Source organism: Trematomus bernacchii, unplaced genomic scaffold (genome assembly GCF_902827165.1).
Source record: "Trematomus bernacchii unplaced genomic scaffold, fTreBer1.1, whole genome shotgun sequence".
NCBI lineage: Eukaryota > Metazoa > Chordata > Actinopteri > Perciformes > Nototheniidae > Trematomus > Trematomus bernacchii.
The window spans coordinates 250,257-269,861 of record NW_022988111.1 but is presented as its reverse complement, the minus strand read 5'-3'; the positions used below and the strand labels follow the sequence as shown (position 1 = coordinate 269,861).

Below are 19,605 nucleotides of genomic sequence, written 5' to 3'. Positions count from 1 at the left end.
GCTAAATACACCGCGGGGCTTAAACAGAAGGGTAGCCATGGCAACATTGCAGCGGGGCTGCTCGGGCTGCTCTTCTTCGCGGCTTTTGGTGTATTTTGGCGGAAGTTACAGCGCCACTTACAGTCCCGGCATATGTACTACAGCGTTTCCAGCGGCCTCGTTTGAACAGACACGTTAAATGAAACAAATGCATGTGAACGGAAGACTTTTTTGAATATGCATACTGTGCATAAACGCAAACGGTCCCGTGTGAGCGGGGCCTAAAAGGGAAAAGTACGGGGGAAAGTACACCGGTGTGAAAGCGCCTATTGTGTTCTTTTTAACCAGATATCTCTCAGAGGGGCGTTGGGAGTGGCACCTTATTTTCATCTAAAGTAACAGACACAGAATCAACACTTTTGAAACAGGGCTGAAACAGAGGGGTTTATGGGATGCTACAATGCATGATCTGTTTGGTATTTCGAGCCAAACACTTCAGAGACATGTTTTGCATATATCTGAGACCTATAATAAAGTAATGAAAAACAGTATAATAGGGGACCTTTAAACATATCAACACAAGGATGCAAATTACAATAATAATCCATCACACCATAATGAAAGGCTATATCCTTGTATGAATCCACTGCATGAATCATTTAAGGGACAGCAGGTTTCCTCAGACTCTTGCCAGACTATGATTGACAGAGAAAAGAGAGCAACAATTCTGAAAGTTAAACAACCTTTTTAAATATACACTTGTTCAAACCCGGTATACAGACACAGATTACACCTATTGTAAGGCTGATGTATCAGATGTTTTGCAAGTATTTGGCTACAAACCAAAAGCATTACAATTTTGACCTCATGGTAGCGATATTGGAAATGTGAGGCATCACTGACTGAATGTTTTATATTATCCTGTGGGGGAACATCTGTCTGTACTAAATGTTATGATAATATATCTAAATAATAAGATCTTACATCAAAATGTTCAGTATAAATTAATACTGAATTTAGAAATAACAAATGCTAAATTCAGAATAATCCAGAAAAAGTAGCCATGAAGTTAATCGGATGCATTCTGCTAAAGGCGTTGATCAATCCCAATTTTAAGGTTGCTGTTAAACACTGACACCCTGTGGAAGCATCAAATTAAAACAGCAATTCGGTAACTTATAATATCTCTAGTGGAAAGTTTCCTCTCTCTAAATGTGTTTCTTAAAACCATAAGGAGGACAGATATTGGTGTGTTACCCATTATGCCAATGAAGCGTCCACTTTTGTCAACAAATTGTATCAAACTAAATACAGTTACACAAATCATTGTCATCTGTCCTCCATTGTAACATTTGAATGAGCTCATTGTTTCTTAAGACTAAATAACATGTGAGGAGGATTGTTTGCAGTTGATGAGGAAGGGAACAATGGAACAAAGGCCTCCATTTAAATTGTTTACAGCATCTCTGAATTTCATGTTTTTGATTTGATCTTAAATAATAGCACGTTTTAAATTGTGCTGCAATGTTTTATGACTATTAAGTTGATGGAAAAGGTATATTCATTAACCCTCATGGGATTGTTATATATTTATATTGCAGACGAATATCAAACTATATAAAGGATATTAAATTGCTTTTGCATTTTAATAGGAATTATTTCCCTAATATTTTGCCACATAAAGCTGGTATCTAACAATGCATTAATAACAAGAATGGTGTGTATGTAAAGTGATTTTGGGTATGTAATCGATAATATAAATAAAAAAGAAACCCGTGTTGTTAAAACGCAAGATAGGGGGAGCTTTCCACTACTTTTTTTGTAGTCATTGTGACCGGAAAAAGTATAAAGTACACATATCCCAGAATCCTTTGCGCGATTCTCACCCCTCATAGTTTTTGGATCCGGGTCTGAGCTTCCTTTTCCTCTGTGCCCAGATGCGATGAGGACCTAGGTTTTTCTGGATCTCAGAGAAATCCGATTCCATCCTTGTAAAAGGCACCATCGAAACTCGCCAAAATGACCGAGCAGATGACAGTGAGGGGTACCCTTAAGGGGCACAGTGGATGGGTCACCCAGATTGCCACGACGCCCCAGTATCCCGACATGATTCTGTCGGCGTCCCGAGGTGAGGCTTCCCCCGCCAGCTTTGCCAACATGGCTAGGTTAGCATTAGCCAGCAAGTTGACTTACCGCTGTAACGTACGAAAAAGGAAAAAATAACCGTGAGTGACACATGAAAAATACTTGAACAGCCACTAATGCACGCAATGTTCGGGAGCTTTATTTTACCTTAACAAAATCGTCTCTACATAGAAATACACCGGTTAGCCGAACTAGCTAACACCACCTAGCGTCATCTGTAAACTAGCCTACATTACATCTGCGACACGTGTAATAACACACCAAGTGTCGATACAGGCTCAAATGTGTGAATCTTCCAAAACCGGCTCCTAACCTTCGTAGAGTCTGCAAACTGTTGAGTAAATGTTTGACAGCTTGCATTGTAAAGTCATTTGCACAATGCTAACACTTAATGGTCATGTCAATATCAGCTGTTGCACTATGAAAACTGAGTTAAAGTATATCATTTGTTTGTTTTACAGACAAGTCCATCATCATGTGGAAGCTGACCCGTGATGAAACCAACTATGGCATCCCCCAGCGCTCCTTGTTGGGCCACTCTCACTTTGTAAGTGATGTGGTCATCTCCTCAGATGGACAGTTTGCCCTGTCCGGTGCCTGGGATGGCAGCCTCCGCCTGTGGGATCTGACCAAGTGAGTGCAGGGACTGAAACGTGTTATTTTTTGGGGGGGGGGGGGTTGATAGTGTTAAACTGCTTACTGTGGATGGTTTCTTTCTGTGTCCAGGTGAAAGTTTAACAGGAAAGCAGGTTCCTTTCTGCATAAATTCTTTGTTTATAACCGTTAAGGAAGCAGAGCTAGTTTTTTATGTTTCTAAATTACCCCTTTCAAAGCCATGGTAATCAAACCATGTGACAAGTAGATGTATTAAAACTCCTGACCTATGTTGGCGAAGCTTGGCATAAGGAATGACAAGTGCTTTGTGTCAACATGTTAATTTGAACTATTTTTCGCATCAATTCATTCCTTTTACTATTCAAATGCATTCAAACCAAAGCTAGGTTGTGTGGACAGATACTTTAGAAGAATTTGCACCTAAGATCTTACAATGAACTAGACCATAAGAACAGTGTGTTGGTGTTTCATCCCCAGTGATTATAAACATTCACATTTAACTCTGATGTCCAATGATTGCATCCCTGCAAATATGAGGGGAACTAGAAAACACTAACGCTGAAAGTATTTGATAAACAGCCATTGCCGCAAGTTCTTGCATCTGTTTTTGCTAATGCTAATCTCTGAATTTCTTAAATATGCAACATTTTGAGTTCTAAGATGTTTGCTGTGATGTTTCCTCAGCGGCAACACCACCCGCCAATTTGTTGGACACACCAAGGATGTGTTGAGCGTGGCCTTTTCTGCGGATAACCGTCAGATTGTGTCTGGCTCCCGGGACAAGACCATCAAGCTGTGGAACACTCTTGGAGTCTGCAAGTACACCATCCAGGTAAACTTTCCGCTCTGTCTTTTTCTATCAGTGAAACTAGATTTCAGTGGATTAGGCTACAAATGAAGGGCCTACTTCTAATTTGAATAAGAAGTTGAAATGATGCAGCCCCTACTAGTTGAAAAGACAAACTGCCCCAACTGTTACTGGCTGTGTGCCGACATTGGCCCCAGTGTCAAGATTTGGGTAAAATATTTCATCCTTAGTAGCAGTATATGGTCCCTTCATTGAAAGTGACAGTTCAAAGGGCGGTGATGAAACTTTCAATGCCATCTGTATTTTTTTGATGATAAAGAGGCTGTTTCTGAGCTCTGATCTGGACATATGTGAAAAGACAAACTGCACTTTCGTTTCCTCAAATTAATGGGAAAGTGCTGCTCACTCAGTCACAATTTTCTCAACTATCTTTCTTTCTGACTATCTTTCTGAAAGAGCCCGGTGTGTGACTGACATTATATTATGCGCCTCTTCTATTTGCAGGATGAGGGCCACTCTGAGTGGGTGTCATGCGTGCGCTTCTCCCCCAACAGCAGCAACCCCATCATTGTCTCCTGCGGCTGGGACAAGATGGTCAAGGTATGTTTCTTTTTTTTAAACTACCCTTGCATTCAAACCAAAGCTAGGTTGTGTGGACAGATACTTTGGAAGAATTTGCACCTAAGATCTTACAATGAACTACTCCAGAATAACTGTTTGTTAGTGTTTCATCCCCAGTGATTATAAACATTCACATTTAACTCTGATGTCCAATGATTGCATCCCTGCAAATATGAGGGGAACTAGAAAACACTAACGCTGAAAGTAGTTGATAAACAGCCATTGCCGCCAAGTACTTGCCTTAAGTTATCTTGCAACTGTGGTTAAAAACAACAAACCTAAAGTAGTTTGTTTGCTCAATGATTTGGAAAAGGTGTCATGAATTACCTGACCACCTCACTAATGCTTTGGTTGAGCAAACTCGAAAATATTTTGATGATCTTTATACTGCCATTGTTGTGATGTAGTCTTTCTATCCTTTGCTCCTAGGTATGGAACCTGGCCAACTGCAAGCTGAAGACCAACCACATCGGCCACACTGGCTTCCTGAACACAGTGACTGTGTCTCCTGATGGCTCCCTGTGTGCATCCGGTGGAAGGGTAAGAAATCAACTTTTCAATTCTAGACTGCCCCAGATTGAGTTCCCACATATCTCGAGCAATTTAAAATCAACTGAAGCACCATTCAGTGTACCTGCCGGTTTCAGCAGTGATGAAAACATCAAAAGTATCTGTTTAACATTGATGATAAAGAGGCTGTTTCTGAGTGTTACCTGCAGGTAAAAAGATCATTGTGTTCATGCTAAAGATAAATATGCAAAACTTAAGCTGTTATGTATTTAAATATCCTAGTAATCTACAATGTTTATAAATATGGTTGTTGTATCCATTATCTTTCCTTGTAGGACGGCCAGGCCATGCTCTGGGACCTGAATGAGGGCAAGCACCTCTACACCCTGGACAGCGGAGACACCATCAACGCCCTCTGCTTCAGCCCCAACCGTTACTGGCTGTGTGCCGCCACTGGCCCCAGTATCAAGATCTGGGTAAAAGATATCATCCTTAGTAGCAGTATATGGTCCCTTATTAAAAGTGACAGGCGGTGATGAAACTTCCAATGCCAACTGTATTATTTGATGATAAAGAGGCTGTTTCTGAGCTCTATTCTGGACAAATGTGTGCATTGTGTAATTTGATGCATTAACTTCTCATTTATTGGTTGTTACTTCTGAGCTGTTACTCATTTCTCTTCCTGTTTTTCTTTTCAAGGATCTGGAGGGCAAGATCATTGTGGATGAGCTGAGACAGGAAGTGATCAGCACCAACAGCAAGGCTGAACCCCCACAGTGTACTTGCCTGGCATGGTCTGCTGATGGACAGGTACAACACTCGCTCTGTAGCACCTTTCTGGTACTCGTGTCTCTTTGTCTGTTAGTGGCTCTCACTAATAGCAGGTTTTCGTGTTTACTCCCTGGTGATTATAACTATTCACTTTTTACTCTGATGTCGCATGAAGACATCCCTGCAATTATGAGGGGAACTTAAAACACATTATTTTTTATTTAAAAAAGTTTTCTAAAGTATTTCAGAATCAATTGGTTTTATTCAATGTTTTGCTATCCCTTTTTCTTCACAGACCCTGTTTGCTGGTTACACCGACAACCTGATCAGAGTGTGGCAGGTCACAATTGGAACTCGATAAGAACTTTTTGTCGAAGCCACTTTGAATAAAAGACTGTTTGAAAAGAATGTGTGCCATCTTGGTTTCAAAACTTGTCTTTAAATGATTATACTTAATAAAATAAGATGTTTACTGCCAACGGAACACTTATGCTTAAACCAGGGTGTCTGCGGGGGCTTAAAAAGTATTTAAAGTTGATAAATCAATTTAGCGAAAATGAAGGCTATTGAAAAGTATTAAACAGCATTTTCCAAGGTATTACATTTTGTAGCTTGTTTTCAATAAGTATATAAATTGTCCAAAGAGGTTGTATTCTACAGTTTGCCTGAATGTAGTCATTGCGTATGTGTGTAGTGTGATTCTGTGTAGTTTATTTATGGCATCCTGTTGGATTTGACGTCATCTGAACAGGACATCGCACGCTCACTGCTTGATAGCGCCAAGGTCCGTTTACACCGGTTGTTAAACAACATCGTTATGGGGAAATGCAAGTCTGCGTCCAAATGGTTGGAAGATAAAGAGGAAGGACAATCAATACTGTATAAAGTAAAGTGTGTCGCCAATGTAACCGGTTAAAACTCCAAGTGGCGATGAGGTCTTAAAATGTATGGAAAGGGTCTTAAAAGGTTTTACATTTGACTTCAGGATTCCTGCATATACCCTGTAAACACAAATACACAAGCTGAAGTGTTATCTCGGCTGCTCTAGACATTTTAAAATTGGTCAATCACGTGCTGAAAATTAGTTCTAGTTTAAGGATGTAAAACTTTATATTTATGGAAACCGCAGCCCCATGAACTTAAATAATGGATGTAGCATGAAGAAATGTCAGAAACTAGAACTAATGAATTGTGACTTTCATAAATGCAGTGTATAAAAAAAAAATAAGAGATGAACAGCATCTATTTTTCAAAACTCCTGATTTGCACTTCGCAAATGATCTTAAAATTCAAAGATGTATTGGTGTATACTTGCCCAAATAATCTCTACTAGATTTCAATACTTTGTATACCGTTCGTAGCAAATGTGGCATTTTCTTGTGAATATGGTAGGCCTATTGTGGTACGCCGGTCAAGTTTGATCAAGGAAAAGTAAAGCCATGTTGTAAACAAGGCCGGATTAACCATATGGGCAAGTGCCCAGGGGCCCTTGAGCAAAGAGGGCCCTCAGTGACGAGATAAAAAAAAAAAAAAAAAAAAAACCTCACTCGTACATTGTTTTAAATGACACTCACTCTTCACCATAAATAACACAGCTTTTCTATAGGGTCAAATTAATATATTTTCTAAACCGTCTCTGTACTGTAGGTCTCACTATGTATACGCTCAACTTTATTACTACGCGGTGGTGGTGTATAGCTGAATCGCAGCCCCACCCTTGAGCAACCACACAATTTCACTACATATTTTACTTTTGTAACTCTCAATGTTTGTGACTAATATAAATCCTTGTGTACTTGTACAGCCAGCCAGTCATATTTTGGCAGTGGGGTGCTGCTCTGAGGTTTTGAGTGATATTACCTAGGTCTTCTTGAGCCACACTGTCTTGAGATCTTATCCATTGCATCTTTGTCTTGACTGAAAGGGCAAAAGGCTAGACCTACTTTGGTTGAACTATGTGGCTGCGTCCCTGGTTTTGACAAATAGGTGTGCGATTTGACATGCCAGATTGACTGAAAATTCTAAATATTGGTCATGTTGGTAGGATTGGGTAGGCGTGGTGTTACTTGTTGGTACGTGGGTTGGGGGGGGGGGGTCCATGAGTGCTCAGTGCCCAGGGGCCCCTGGAGGTACTAATCCGGCCTTGGTTGTAAACAAGAATGTATCCTACCAAAATAGTTTACCACATGAATACTACATACCACATATTTACTTCTTGAATGCATAAGGCGTATTCATATTGACTCAATTATGAGTTGATTAAACCGCTCGGCTTGCCGTAGGTTAGTGTTAGTATCCTAGCAACCCAAATGCACCACGAACGAAAGGCAAGTGAGATTTTGGTTCTTCTGGACTTTTTTAAAAATATAAAAATACTTTGGTCAAACAGCAACACCTAATGTTAAATTATACTTCATGTTACTAATATAAAGCAAATTCTCGGTAACTCAAGAGTTTAGTTGAAGGGCCTCACGTAAAATATCGTAACTTTATTAGCTAGAGGCTACAGATGTTTGTGTAGCGTCCAGGGGAAGATGGACGATCCTCGAGTCTACGTGGAAAGAACTCTGGCCCTTATAAAACCAGATGCCGTCCACAAATGTGAGGAGATTGAGGACATTATCCTGAAATCTGGCTTCATTATCCTGCAGGTTGGTAATGTCTCGGAAAATGCATTGGTATACTTACTAGTTCTAATACGAACGTATGTAAACTATGTACAAAACATATTATATTATTTGCCTAGACTTTTTGTTATCAGATACAGTATGTGAAATGAAATTACAGAAAAGAATGCAAACGATATTTTAGGACACCAGATCAATATATATTTTGTCCACCAGAGAGCTCCAACAGTGTCCTGCTCTGTATAGTTCATGGTCACAATTTGTTAACGGGGTGAACTGTACGTTTGACACTTGTACTTAACTTAATTAGCTCCATTTTATGCTACTTTTTACTCTACTACATCCCAGTAAGAATGTTATTTTTTACACCACTTAATTATTTTAGCATAGTTACAGTTTAACACAACAAAACAATATATGATACAGTATAAGCAACTACACCCAGTTGTTTGCAAAGTATCCGAAATTAGCTTCACATTGATGTACCAAAACACTAAAATGATCTTAAATATATCCACCACACAAACACTTAGGAGTCATCCTACATAATGAGTACTTTGGATAAATAAATAACACATTTCTGATTATTATGATCTTTTACTTATTTAACAATGTTTAACACTCAGGACATTTACTTCCCAGTGTTTTTAAACCATGGTATTTGTACTTTTACTTAAGTGGAACTAAGTAGACTCTTTCACCACTGTTTTGAATGTATATTTGAATATTAAAAAGCAATATAGAACAGTGAATTATTAGACTGTCGACCCTTATTAGGATAAATGCTGTACTCAAAAATCCAAAATCATTTCACATTTCATTGAAGTTTCCAACATTTAAATTATATTGCAGAAGAGGAAGATGCAGCTAAGTCCAGAGCAATGCAGTGACTTCTACGCAGACCAATATGGAAAGCTCTTCTTTCCCAGCTTGACTGCCTTCATGAGCTCTGGTCCGATCATTGCCATGACTCTCGCCCGGCACAATGCCATCGCCCACTGGAGGTCCATCTTAGGGCCTGTCAACAGCACCAAGGCCAGAGAAACTCATCCAGGGTGGTCAGTCTCTGAAATTGCTTTTGATTCTGTCTTGTGTTTTGTTGTATATTCCTTCGATTTTTTTCACATTATTTATATCATGTTTTACAATGGTGACGAATCACAGCCTTAAAGGCTGACTGAAAAGTGGGATGGACACACTTACCAGGATTGTGATCTTTACCAAAAGAGATCTTCATATTAATTTGATGTATTCTCCCCCCAGCCTCCGAGCAATATATGGCACTTCTGACCTTAAAAATGCTCTCCATGGCAGCGGGTCATTTCATGCAGCTGAAAGAGAGATCAAATTCATGTTCCAAAATTGTAAGTAACACACAACCAGAGAATGTGCCTTGGATGTACAAATGTAGTATTGAACACTTACAATTGTATACCCCTCATGTTCTCTCTCTTCAGCTGTAATCGAGCCTTTTTCTTCAAAACAAGCCACAGAAGAATACCTGAGCAGGCATGTAAACCCAACTCTGCTACGTGGACTCACTGAGCTCTGCAAGCAGAAGCCACACAGCCCATGTGTAAGTATTCTATGCTCAGTGGCGACATACAGTCAATAATTAGTCACTTATTTATTGCTTTTACTGTGTTGTCTGCTGCTGTTTAACGCCCTGAAACATCTTACTCCATTATCCTCCGTCTTCAACAGATTTGGCTTGCTGACTGGCTGATAAACAACAACCCAAACAAGCCTCAAATATGTGATGGAGCTATTGTGGAAGAAGCCGTATGAGAGTGAAAGAGGGGCACATACATAATTTCCAACAGTTAATTTTTAAACACACTAATCTGTTCAGTACGGGGAAATAAAATGTATTATCCGCACTGATCATTTCTTATTTGTCCTTCTGTAAAGTCGTTTTTTCCTTTAACCCTTTTTTTTTTTAAAGCATGTGACTTTATTCGAAACCTGAAGTCAGCAGGATGAGACAGAAACACTAACAACTGGTCCTCATAATTCAATAAATCAAATATCTCCGCTTTGTGTATTTTTTAACAAAGCACCCACATTTTTGCCAGGGAGATACAAATGTTGTATTTGATTTGGTGTTAATGATGGCACTGAATTTGTGACCTGTGATAAGATGATAACATTAATCAAGTAGAAACGTACGTTCAACATATACAATACCATGTTCTTGTCTACCTGCGTTAACCATCAGCTTCATCTCATGCTGATCTTCTGGAACTTTCTCACAAACACAAATGGTAATATTGAAATAGTACTACTGCTTATAAAGAACATATAAAAGCATAAGGTGGTCGAACAAATGTGTTACTGTATGAACAAAGTAGATGACTTTAGTTTTATAATCAGCATTATAGTATGTGTGATGGTTAGCCAACAGATTTATTATGGAAATTCTTTAATTTTTCTTATTTTAGTTATTCAGCAATCAAAGAATATATATTGAAAACAGCTACATTTATAATTGGGACATGGCTTGATACATCAGTCTGTAAATGCGATTTGACCAGGTAATAAGGTCTGCATTAGATAACCATGAGGGCGGCTGCCTATGTATGCTGTTCTATAGTTCACAGGGCTGCTGATTGTTTGATAGGTTTGGTCTCTGACAAAGAGAAAAATAAATGGGTGGAGGATATATAAAGTACATTTTCCATTAGAAGACAAGACATGCCACTTAAAGAATAAACTTAGCAAATTCGTGTTTACTGCTAACCTGAACTTGGTAATGTCTTTTTTTTCGTTATTTTGCCCAACCCATGCCATGTTTCACAACTTGTACAGGAGTTACTGTAAGAAGTCACCTTTGGCCTATATGTGTCCATGTTCACAATAAAAGGTATGATGACAGCATTATTGCGTTTATAGTATTTCATTAGTGTTCTTTATCTTAAATTAATGTTTATTTCTACAACATCTAAGCTACGTTTTGGATATTTTCTTCCTCACACCGCCCATTCATTTCCACGACCCTGGATCTATCTACTGTTGCATTTGACTACAATTTTCCGGATTCTGAATGATAAGTAGTGCAAGTCAATACAATTTTAAGAATATACCGCTTTGAAACTTTATTCAATACAACAGTAGTTTCAGCGATTCATATTGTTTGAAATGCCGAGAAGTCGATAACTCCCTTTTTATCAGACGCAGAAAATGTACTCAGAGTTTCTTCCTGAGTGTTAAAGGCGTGGACATCTTCTATGAAAAGAAAAGGACGTGTATGTTATTGGTACGCGCCTTGAATGACAGCGGGGTTCATCCAATCAGATGGCTTCTCCGCAGAAATTGCGTTTTTTTCTGCCGGTTCTAGAAAACCAACCACGAGTTGTCGTCGTGTGGGAGAATCCATCTTGAAGAGAGCTCTCCGGTTGTGTTACCAGTAAGCTGCTTTTCCTACTTATTTAGCGTTGTTCTTTTTATTATATTGCCACGTAAGTAATATGATTGTTTTAGTCTTATGATTGTTATTCTGGTGGATGTAGTTTAAATATCTGTAATTAATGGGAAATGGAGGCCTCTTATGCGACTAGCACGGCCTTTGCGTTACGTAACTGCGAATTTGAGTTGTACAGTCCAGGCTTGCTTTATCAGCACGAAGCAGATGGTTACACTATTTCTAATCTTTAGTTTTATTAGTGTCCATGCTGTGAGATTACTTTGTTGTGCAAGTAATCGTTACTATGTTGCCATTTTCTGGCGCTCTGCAACAATTTCGAGTCTTCATGAATGTATGAAACGCGATCGTGCCGGCCAAAATGGTGGGAAATGCATGCATTGGCACCATGTAAATGGCGAGGCATGTACGGCATTTGGGATTATATAATCACCGTGATTTAGTGTAACTTGATGCATTTTTTTTGGCTTTAGGTATTATATTGCAAAATGTCTGAGATAGAGCAGCAGTATATGGAAACATCGGAAAACGGACACGAAGTCGAAGATGATTTTAACGGAGCGGAAAACACCGAGGAAGGTAACGAAGAGAGCGCCGTGAATGACTGCGGAGAGGAGGCAGAGGGCGCAGGGCCCGACGCCGACGGGAATTCACAAAACGGTGGCACAGAGGGCGGCCAGATCGACGCCAGCAAAGGCGAGGAGGATGCAGGGTGAGTTGAAAAACAGTATGCCGTGAATATTTTGTGAAACCGACATTTATAATAAGCTTTCATGGTTTAGTCATGTTTCTTTGTTCAACCGGCCTTTGTTGGCGCCATATGCAGAGCGGAGGGGGGGATGGGCGCTCCAGCAGGGATCAAATCTAGCATGCATTGGCTCTAAAGAAGTTATTGATATGTGGCATCTGATTTTGTTTTTTCCGAACGATTTTCACTAAATTGAATTAATGATGTAAATTGACTTTGAGCTACAGCAGCTGTAGCCTTCTTTCCCATGTCATTGGGTCAACAGATGTTCTGGAACAGTGTGTACATTTATATACCCCCCTTGTGCCCAACACCACCCCCTCTGCCATATATAAAGTTGCAGTAACATGGCTGCCTGTAATGCTTAACATGTCCCTTTCTGCCCCCTCTGTGTTCAGGAAAATGTTTGTTGGAGGTCTCAGCTGGGAAACGAGCAAGAAGGATCTTAAAGATTACTTCACTAAATTTGGTGAGGTGACAGACTGCACCATAAAGATGGACCAGCAGACAGGCCGGTCAAGAGGATTCGGCTTCATTCTCTTTAAAGAGGCAGCCAGTGTAGAAAAGGTGAGTGAGAAAGCAATACACCAGAAAGTGACTTTATGGTTACAAAAGAGACACTTTTTTCACATTTAGTTGGGTTTTTTAGGTTCTTGAACAGAAGGAGCACAGGCTAGATGGCCGAGTGATCGACCCCAAGAAGGCCATGGCCATGAAGAAGGATCCAGTCAAGAAAATATTTGTTGGAGGCCTTAACCCTGACACGGCTAAGGAAGTCATTCAGGAGTACTTTGGGACCTTCGGAGAGGTACGGTATTCAAAGGAATTTCAATGTATTAGGAAGTCGAATGCTTAAGATATTGGCTGCTTCAAAGTCCGTTTTCCTGTTGTGTAGGTTGAAACCATTGAGCTTCCACAAGATCCAAAGACAGAAAAGAGGAGGGGATTCGTATTCATCACATATAAAGATGAGATTCCCGTCAAGAAGGTTATGGAGAAGAAATACCACAATGTTGGTGGAAGCAAGGTAATGGCATACCACACATTCTGCACACATGTGAAATTGGGTCTGGTGTTTCGGGGTATAAAAATCAAAGGCAAAATCACACTGCAATGTAATGTGCTCTTGTGTGGTGTTCCAGTGTGAAATTAAAATAGCCCAGCCCAAAGAAGTCTACCAGCAGCAGCAGTATGGTGCTCGTGCATACGGTGGTGGTGGAGGAGGAGGAGGAGGAGGAGGACGCGGCGGCAGGGGCCGTGGAGGTAAGAACCCTATTTGTATACTTTAAATGCAAAGTAACTTGTTGGGTCATGTATGTAGAGTTGTGACAAAGCCCTCACCTGTGTATTTTAGGTCAGGGACAGAACTGGAATCAAGGTTACAACAACTACTGGAACCAGGGATACAACCAGAACTACGGCGGATATGGACAGCAAGGCTACGGCGGATATGGCGGCTACGGCAACTATGACTACTCTACTGGTTATTACGGCTATGGGGGTGGCTACGATTACAGTAAGCGATAAGTGCCCCCCGGGAACGAAAAAAGAATGAGAGAAACTTTATTTTCTTGGTCCTCCTTGTTGTACAGAAGAACTCAGTCCCTTTTTCTCTTGTCCTCCAGACCAGGGCAATACAAGCTATGGGAAAACTCCAAGACGTGGAGGCCACCAGAGTAGCTACAAGCCATACTGATCACACGTAGTGCAGGTATGCATTTTTGCATCATCCGTGGTAGTATGAGAACATAGCTGTAACCATTGGTGCCTTTTTGACCCCAAAGATCTCCATCTACTCTAAATCCATTCAAGCATTGTGGTGGGGTTAGGGTAGACTGTGTTGTGGGGTCTGTTACCATTAAAGATGGATTCATTCCACCTGTCAGCCATCTTAAGATGCATCTCTACTACTTGATCAATAAGGGTTGAGTTGGTGGTGGTTGAGAACAGGAATAAGGACCGTCACCTTTCACCAGGGTGCTAGGTGTAATAGCTAGCGGTCGTGCCCCCTCCCCCCCAAAGTGTGTCTGTCCATTCACTGACCTGTCAAAACTCATTCATGCACTTGTCTGTCTTTGTGTAACTGCATGCCATATTTGGTTTATTCTCAGTAACGTTAAGCACCGTGTTTTTCTCTTAAGGTCTAAAGTAAATAAGAAAGAGATCCATGGTCTGACCACAACCAACATGGGCTCTGGCTTTTCCTTTGGAGTTGGCAGAAATTTGGACTCATGCTCCATTTGTACAGATCAAGTGAGGAACTGGGGAAGCAAATGTCACTTTTCCACTTTTTATTTTATATTGTTTTGTGTCCATTTACATTTCCAGTGATGGAAGTGTTATTTTTACTGTACTTTTTGGTACCTTTTTGAATCTAATGTATTGTATGGTTGTATTTTTACATGTCTACTGGATTTGCAGATGAGCAGGAGCAAGAGCTTTTAAAGCTCACAAATAAAACAAAATTGTTTTTCTTTCTTTTTTTTTCTTTTGGTGTTTCTAGATCTTTAGTTATTTCTTCCCATGCTGAATGTTGGATGCAAGTTGCATGGCTTCAGATGTGGGATGAGGCAAAAATAAGGGATTTAAACTAATCAAAGGGTTCATTGTAAGAGTGTCAAGTGAATGTTTTCAGATGGTCTAGTAGACGAAGACAACCAGCATCTTTTTTTTTTTTTTTTTTTTTCGGCTTTTATGGAGATTCTTCCCCCATCATGTCTGCAATTTTAAGTGGCTTTACTAGTGTTATTCAACTGAACGCAAGCCTGTTAATGTAAGAGGGTACTCCCTCTCTCACTGGATACTCATTCCTCTAGTGTCTTGGGCAAATTGGTAGAAATAAACTTTTGGTTTATATTACACATGGATCCTTTTGTTATTATTTGTAAAGTTAATGTTAAATGTTTTTGTACTGTTAAATGGCTTGCTTGTTTTGTCTTGGGTAATGTTAACATCTCTACGGATGCCTCTTTGGAAAGATGTGGGAGAGAGCTTCACTACCTGCAGCAAACTGGCTGGTTAATTCCCACTCCACTTTATGTAAAAACTGCAGTACTGAAGCATTTTATAAATGTGAACAGGAGTTAATGATAGTGATCTGGTAAGTGCTTATCTCAACCATATGTGTATTGAGAACATGTTGCTGATCAGTATTGCTAACTGGGACTGATTATATTTGAAATATCGCAATTGTTGATGGAACAAAAATTTGTCAGGATTGGGGGGAAAAACCTTTTATTAGTTTCTTAATTTTCGCCAGAAGGGGTAACAGTTCAGCTGGCATCCCTTTTTTAAATGTGGTAGGTTTCATCTCAGTTGACTGAAGTGATGCCTATGCCTTAAAAAGGCACTGAACATCTGGGGGGAGAAAAAGGGAAACAAATATTAACTATAATACACTTTCCTGGCTCTAGATGACATTTAAATGACTGTCCCACTTTGATTTGTCATATTGCTAAGCTTTGACACTTAAATGTAAACATTTTTCAGTGTTAAAAGGGAAAACGGCAACATGTTCTAAGTGAAATGAATGAACTTGTTCTACTGGAAGTATAGACATTCACATCTCTACCTCTGAATGTTATGAATGTGACCATCTGACAATGTCTGATGCAATTAAAAGTTTTTCTACAGGTTTAACAAACTATAGATGTCTTCCTTTTCCAGTTTAAATGTCACTGGCTTCCATGTCTGAGAACAATACAAATTGAAGAGGTTATACAACATTTAAATAAATGTTTGTTCTTTAAAATTAGTAACAACATAAATATAGGCAAAAAATCCTTTAGTAACGAGTGTAGACAAAATGTGATAGTGTAACCAACCTGTGAGGATGCGGTCAATACATTTTACTGTCAGTTCTGCATCATCCATACTGAAACACATTGGTGGTTTAAACTTGATGACACTTTCCCAGGGACCATCAGTACTGACACAGATGTTATCCTCCTCTTTTAACCTAATAGAAAAGGGACATCATTAATGAATGCTCAGCCCAGACTGTATAGAAGGAAGAACAAGTTGTTTAACATTATAAACATTGATTGCTTTATTGCACTCAAGTGTTGTACCTCTTCACCACCAACGCTGCTGTTTCTGTGGCAGGAGTCCTCTGCTCTCTGTCTGTAACCAGCTCGAGACCCACAAACAGCCCCACACCTCTGTTAAAATAAATACAAATACATATTTATTTTTATTGATTTGACAGGTGGGGGGTTGACACTTAGGAACCCATGATTGTCGTCATTTGTGACCCGTCTCATCATTAAACCATGTGATGTCCCATTTAGGTCCCTGTGCAATAACCTTATATAAACGAGAGATACATTAAATATCATTTTTTACAAGGAAGCTCAAAGCTTTCAACAGATATATGTTCAGATTAAGTTACAGCTGTCATTTTTCACAGCCTTCAATTGTTCCTTGAATTTTAATGAAAGGAATCCAGATTCCCACAATTGACCATATAGGCTGGAGAAATAATTAATTATATGAATTGATGTTTTGTTTGTAGTTTGAAGAACATGAGATCCTTACCTGACATCTCCAATTATTTGATGTCGTGGTTGTAGCTTTATAAGCAAATCTTTGAGATGTGCTCCCACCCTGGTGGCATTTCCTTTTAGGTCCTCTTCCTCTATCACATCAAGTACTGCCAGGCCAATTGCACAGGACACTGGATTCCCTCCGAACTGCATGAAGTTAGAACCAAAACAAATATTTGAATCTTGATATATGCATGCTAAACAAAAGGAAGCTCAAACCGATTTCTAAAGTACTATTTTTATTTTGTTTAAAAACAGATTGAGGAATTTTGTTTATATTGTCTGTTCTGTGCAGCAGCATAGTGGTAAATAAAAAATGGTATAAAAAACCACTTGTAAACAACAGTCCTCAAGCAGTAGTCAGTGATGAACATAGCTGCCAAGAGTTAAGAGACTTATAACATTATAATAAAAATGTCTTGATATTTATATATAATTTTAGTTATTAAAATGCATCCTGGCAGCATACAGTTGGAAAAAAACTAAATAAAACTTTAAGATAAATGTATTCGTATATTATTGTGTTGACTAAGTGCATATTCACCGTATTGAAGTACTCCACTCCGTTGGCTGTGAAAGCTCCAGCTATCTCTACAGTGGTTGCCACACATGCCAGGGGATGCCCATTGCCCATTGGTTTACCCATGGTCACTATGTCGGGACAAAAACCCTGCCCCTGCAGCTGGAAAGCCCAGAAGTGACTTCCCACACGTCCAAAGCCTGTCTGCACCTCGTCTGCCACAAACACTCCACCAGCTGATCGCACATATCTGTAGGAAATCCACTGTGTCACTTCTATCGTACATGTGGCTGAGAAAAACTGAAAATAAAAAAAGAGTGAACACCACTCACTCTGCAACTTTAGTGGAGTATCCTTGGGGTAAGATTATTTGTCCTCCAACACTTGGCAATGACTCAGCAAAGAAGGCCGAGATCTATTGGGAACATGTATATAAATGTCATGCATAGGTCATGATTATCTGCATAACAAAAGTGTTATTAAGGCTGCACGAAAATGTGTTAAAATGTACCTTACGGCCATCCCTGTGCACCTCCTCTATTAGGTCTTTTACTGTATCAGCGTATGCTTGGCCGGGGTTGGGGTGATCCTCTCTGTAAAGGCCTCTGTAGGTGTCTGGTAAGGGTGCCTAGGAGGATTAAACACATTGTTTAAGCTATCCACTGTTGGTCAGCAGTTTTTTGTAATGATGGTCATATAAATGTACACACCACATGAACCCATTCTTTTTGTCCTGCCAGTTTCCGGAACTTGTAAGGACTAATGTCGATGAGGGACATTAGATGCCCATGGTATGCACTAGTATAAAAGGAGAGTTCATTTGTCATTGGTAAACAAGTGTTCAGTCAGAGGGTGAATGTGGGATAGAACTTAATAAACTTACTGGTCAAGCACAATTACATCCTCATGTTGGGTGTACTGATGTGCTAAGCGTAGGGCAAGATCATTGGCCTCTGAACTGTCAGTAGAACAGACGTTATATAACTGATATGTTACTTAAGAAATACCAATTTGTCCGAGTTGGAGGTTATTACTTACCCGGAGTTAACAAAGTAGAACACACACAGTTTCTCAGGCAGGGTGGCAGCCAGGCGGTCGGCATACATCACTATGTTGTCGTGCAGGAATCGAGCATTTGTGTTCAGGAGGTCCATTTGTGCTGACGCAGCTTTTGTAATGCTTGGGTGACAATGGCCCACTAAAATAAGACAAAAGGATATTAAAAAAAAAAACTTTATTAATCCAGAGGGAATTATTGTGCTAAGTAGTAAAAGCACAACACATAGTTCTTACTTACAACAAAACATAAAAGTAAAGCACATTTGGTAAAAGAAGGAAACTAAAAACTTAAGTTGAAAGTAATATGTCCACCCAATGTTGAAGGGATAAGCTACAATACAAAAGGACACAGTGTATTTGACTAATGCTTTAAGTAGACACACAAGAGTGTAGTGTGCTGTGTTTTGTGAAGGCAATAAATGGACTATGCCTTGAATAATAAACGTTTTACCATGTTGAACGTTGCTGATGCAGTCCAGATAGCGCTTGCCATTTTCATCGAATAGAAATTGACCTCTTGCTTTTACTATTTTCACAGGGTCTTCTGAATAGAATAGTCTACATGACTGCCTGTAATCGAAGAAAAAAGGACGTGTCAGTAACTTTCTTGCACGCACTGCGTAGCAGCACACTCTGACCAGGATGTCAGCCAGCAAGAACAACAGTTTGGCTTTGACCTACCCGATTAACTTCTTCCGCAGAACGAGAGTTTCCTCTTTCCTGAGTTTTCCTAGTGCCATATTCTCTGTAGGTTCACTCTGTGAATCAAAGACTCATAAGGCAATGAACATACAGCTTTGCAATAGCCGTTAACAAGAGTAGTGTCTTAGTTATGGATTTTTTTAAGGAAGTCCTTACCACGCATGCGTCCATAGTAGAATTGTATTTACCACACTAAGCATTCCAACGTGTATGTGTCGAAATTATGTGTGGGCTTTATTAAATATGTTGGTTTTGTATAAATATATATTTATCAGAAACAAAAATACATTTATTTTCTCGCTAAAACATTGTTTGGTCAGTTTTTTAAGCTGTCGCTTTATTTAGAGGGGCCCAACTGTGTGGGTCTCTCAACCGGAAAAGGACTCACACATTAAATGCAATATGTGTTGCTAAAAATGTAGTTATGGTTTTGAACACGTGAAAAAACTGTCATTTTGAAAAAGTAAGCGTTATATGACAATTGCTGAGTTTCCTAGAAGGATGTCTTTCAAATCAGTGTATTAAAAATACCTCT

General features: G+C 39.6%; 4 protein-coding genes across 8 annotated transcripts; 3 read left to right on the top strand and 1 right to left on the bottom strand.

Moving 5' to 3' along the window:
- The first annotated feature begins 1,859 nt into the window (after window positions 1-1,859).
- Window positions 1,860-5,857, top strand: rack1 (receptor for activated C kinase 1). The gene is made up of 8 exons (XM_034122093.1): window positions 1,860-2,107; window positions 2,586-2,757; window positions 3,424-3,571; window positions 4,052-4,147; window positions 4,598-4,708; window positions 5,014-5,154; window positions 5,378-5,488; window positions 5,745-5,857. Exons 1-8 carry the CDS (start codon window positions 1,999-2,001, stop codon window positions 5,808-5,810), a joined length of 954 nt encoding a protein of 317 aa, XP_033977984.1. The 5' UTR covers window positions 1,860-1,998; the 3' UTR covers window positions 5,811-5,857.
- A 1,986-nt stretch (window positions 5,858-7,843) lies between these two features.
- Window positions 7,844-10,309, top strand: nme5 (NME/NM23 family member 5). Its single transcript, XM_034122095.1, has 5 exons — window positions 7,844-8,100; window positions 8,929-9,134; window positions 9,340-9,440; window positions 9,534-9,652; window positions 9,781-10,309. Exons 1-5 carry the CDS (start codon window positions 7,984-7,986, stop codon window positions 9,862-9,864), a joined length of 627 nt encoding a protein of 208 aa, XP_033977986.1. The 5' UTR covers window positions 7,844-7,983; the 3' UTR covers window positions 9,865-10,309.
- A 1,074-nt stretch (window positions 10,310-11,383) lies between these two features.
- On the top strand, window positions 11,384-15,104 carry hnrnpaba (heterogeneous nuclear ribonucleoprotein A/Ba). Of its 4 annotated transcripts, XM_034122084.1 has the most exons (9): window positions 11,384-11,482; window positions 11,971-12,209; window positions 12,644-12,812; window positions 12,895-13,053; window positions 13,141-13,272; window positions 13,388-13,508; window positions 13,600-13,761; window positions 13,871-13,956; window positions 14,387-15,104. In XM_034122084.1, exons 2-8 carry the CDS (start codon window positions 11,986-11,988, stop codon window positions 13,939-13,941), a joined length of 1,038 nt encoding a protein of 345 aa, XP_033977975.1. In that variant the 5' UTR covers window positions 11,384-11,482; window positions 11,971-11,985; the 3' UTR covers window positions 13,942-13,956; window positions 14,387-15,104. The 4 variants fall into 4 exon arrangements, with proteins under 4 accessions (XP_033977975.1, XP_033977976.1, XP_033977973.1 ...); XM_034122085.1 differs by lacking the exon at window positions 13,871-13,956; XM_034122082.1 differs by having other exon boundaries at window positions 13,871-15,104.
- Window positions 14,923-19,272, bottom strand: phykpl (5-phosphohydroxy-L-lysine phospho-lyase). Of its 2 annotated transcripts, XM_034122080.1 has the most exons (13): window positions 19,050-19,123; window positions 18,820-18,938; window positions 18,348-18,507; window positions 18,193-18,267; window positions 18,020-18,107; window positions 17,821-17,937; window positions 17,642-17,724; window positions 17,334-17,559; window positions 16,782-16,936; window positions 16,316-16,405; window positions 16,070-16,203; window positions 15,890-15,935; window positions 14,923-15,602 (listed from the first exon to the last, which is right to left on the bottom strand). In XM_034122080.1, the coding sequence occupies exons 1-12, from the start codon at window positions 19,106-19,108 to the stop codon at window positions 15,913-15,915; spliced, it is 1,329 nt and encodes a 442-aa protein (XP_033977971.1). In that variant the 5' UTR covers window positions 19,109-19,123; the 3' UTR covers window positions 14,923-15,602; window positions 15,890-15,912. The 2 variants fall into 2 exon arrangements, with proteins under 2 accessions (XP_033977971.1, XP_033977972.1); XM_034122081.1 differs by lacking the exon at window positions 15,890-15,935 and having other exon boundaries at window positions 19,050-19,272.
- Between the last annotated feature and the right edge of the window lie 333 nt (window positions 19,273-19,605).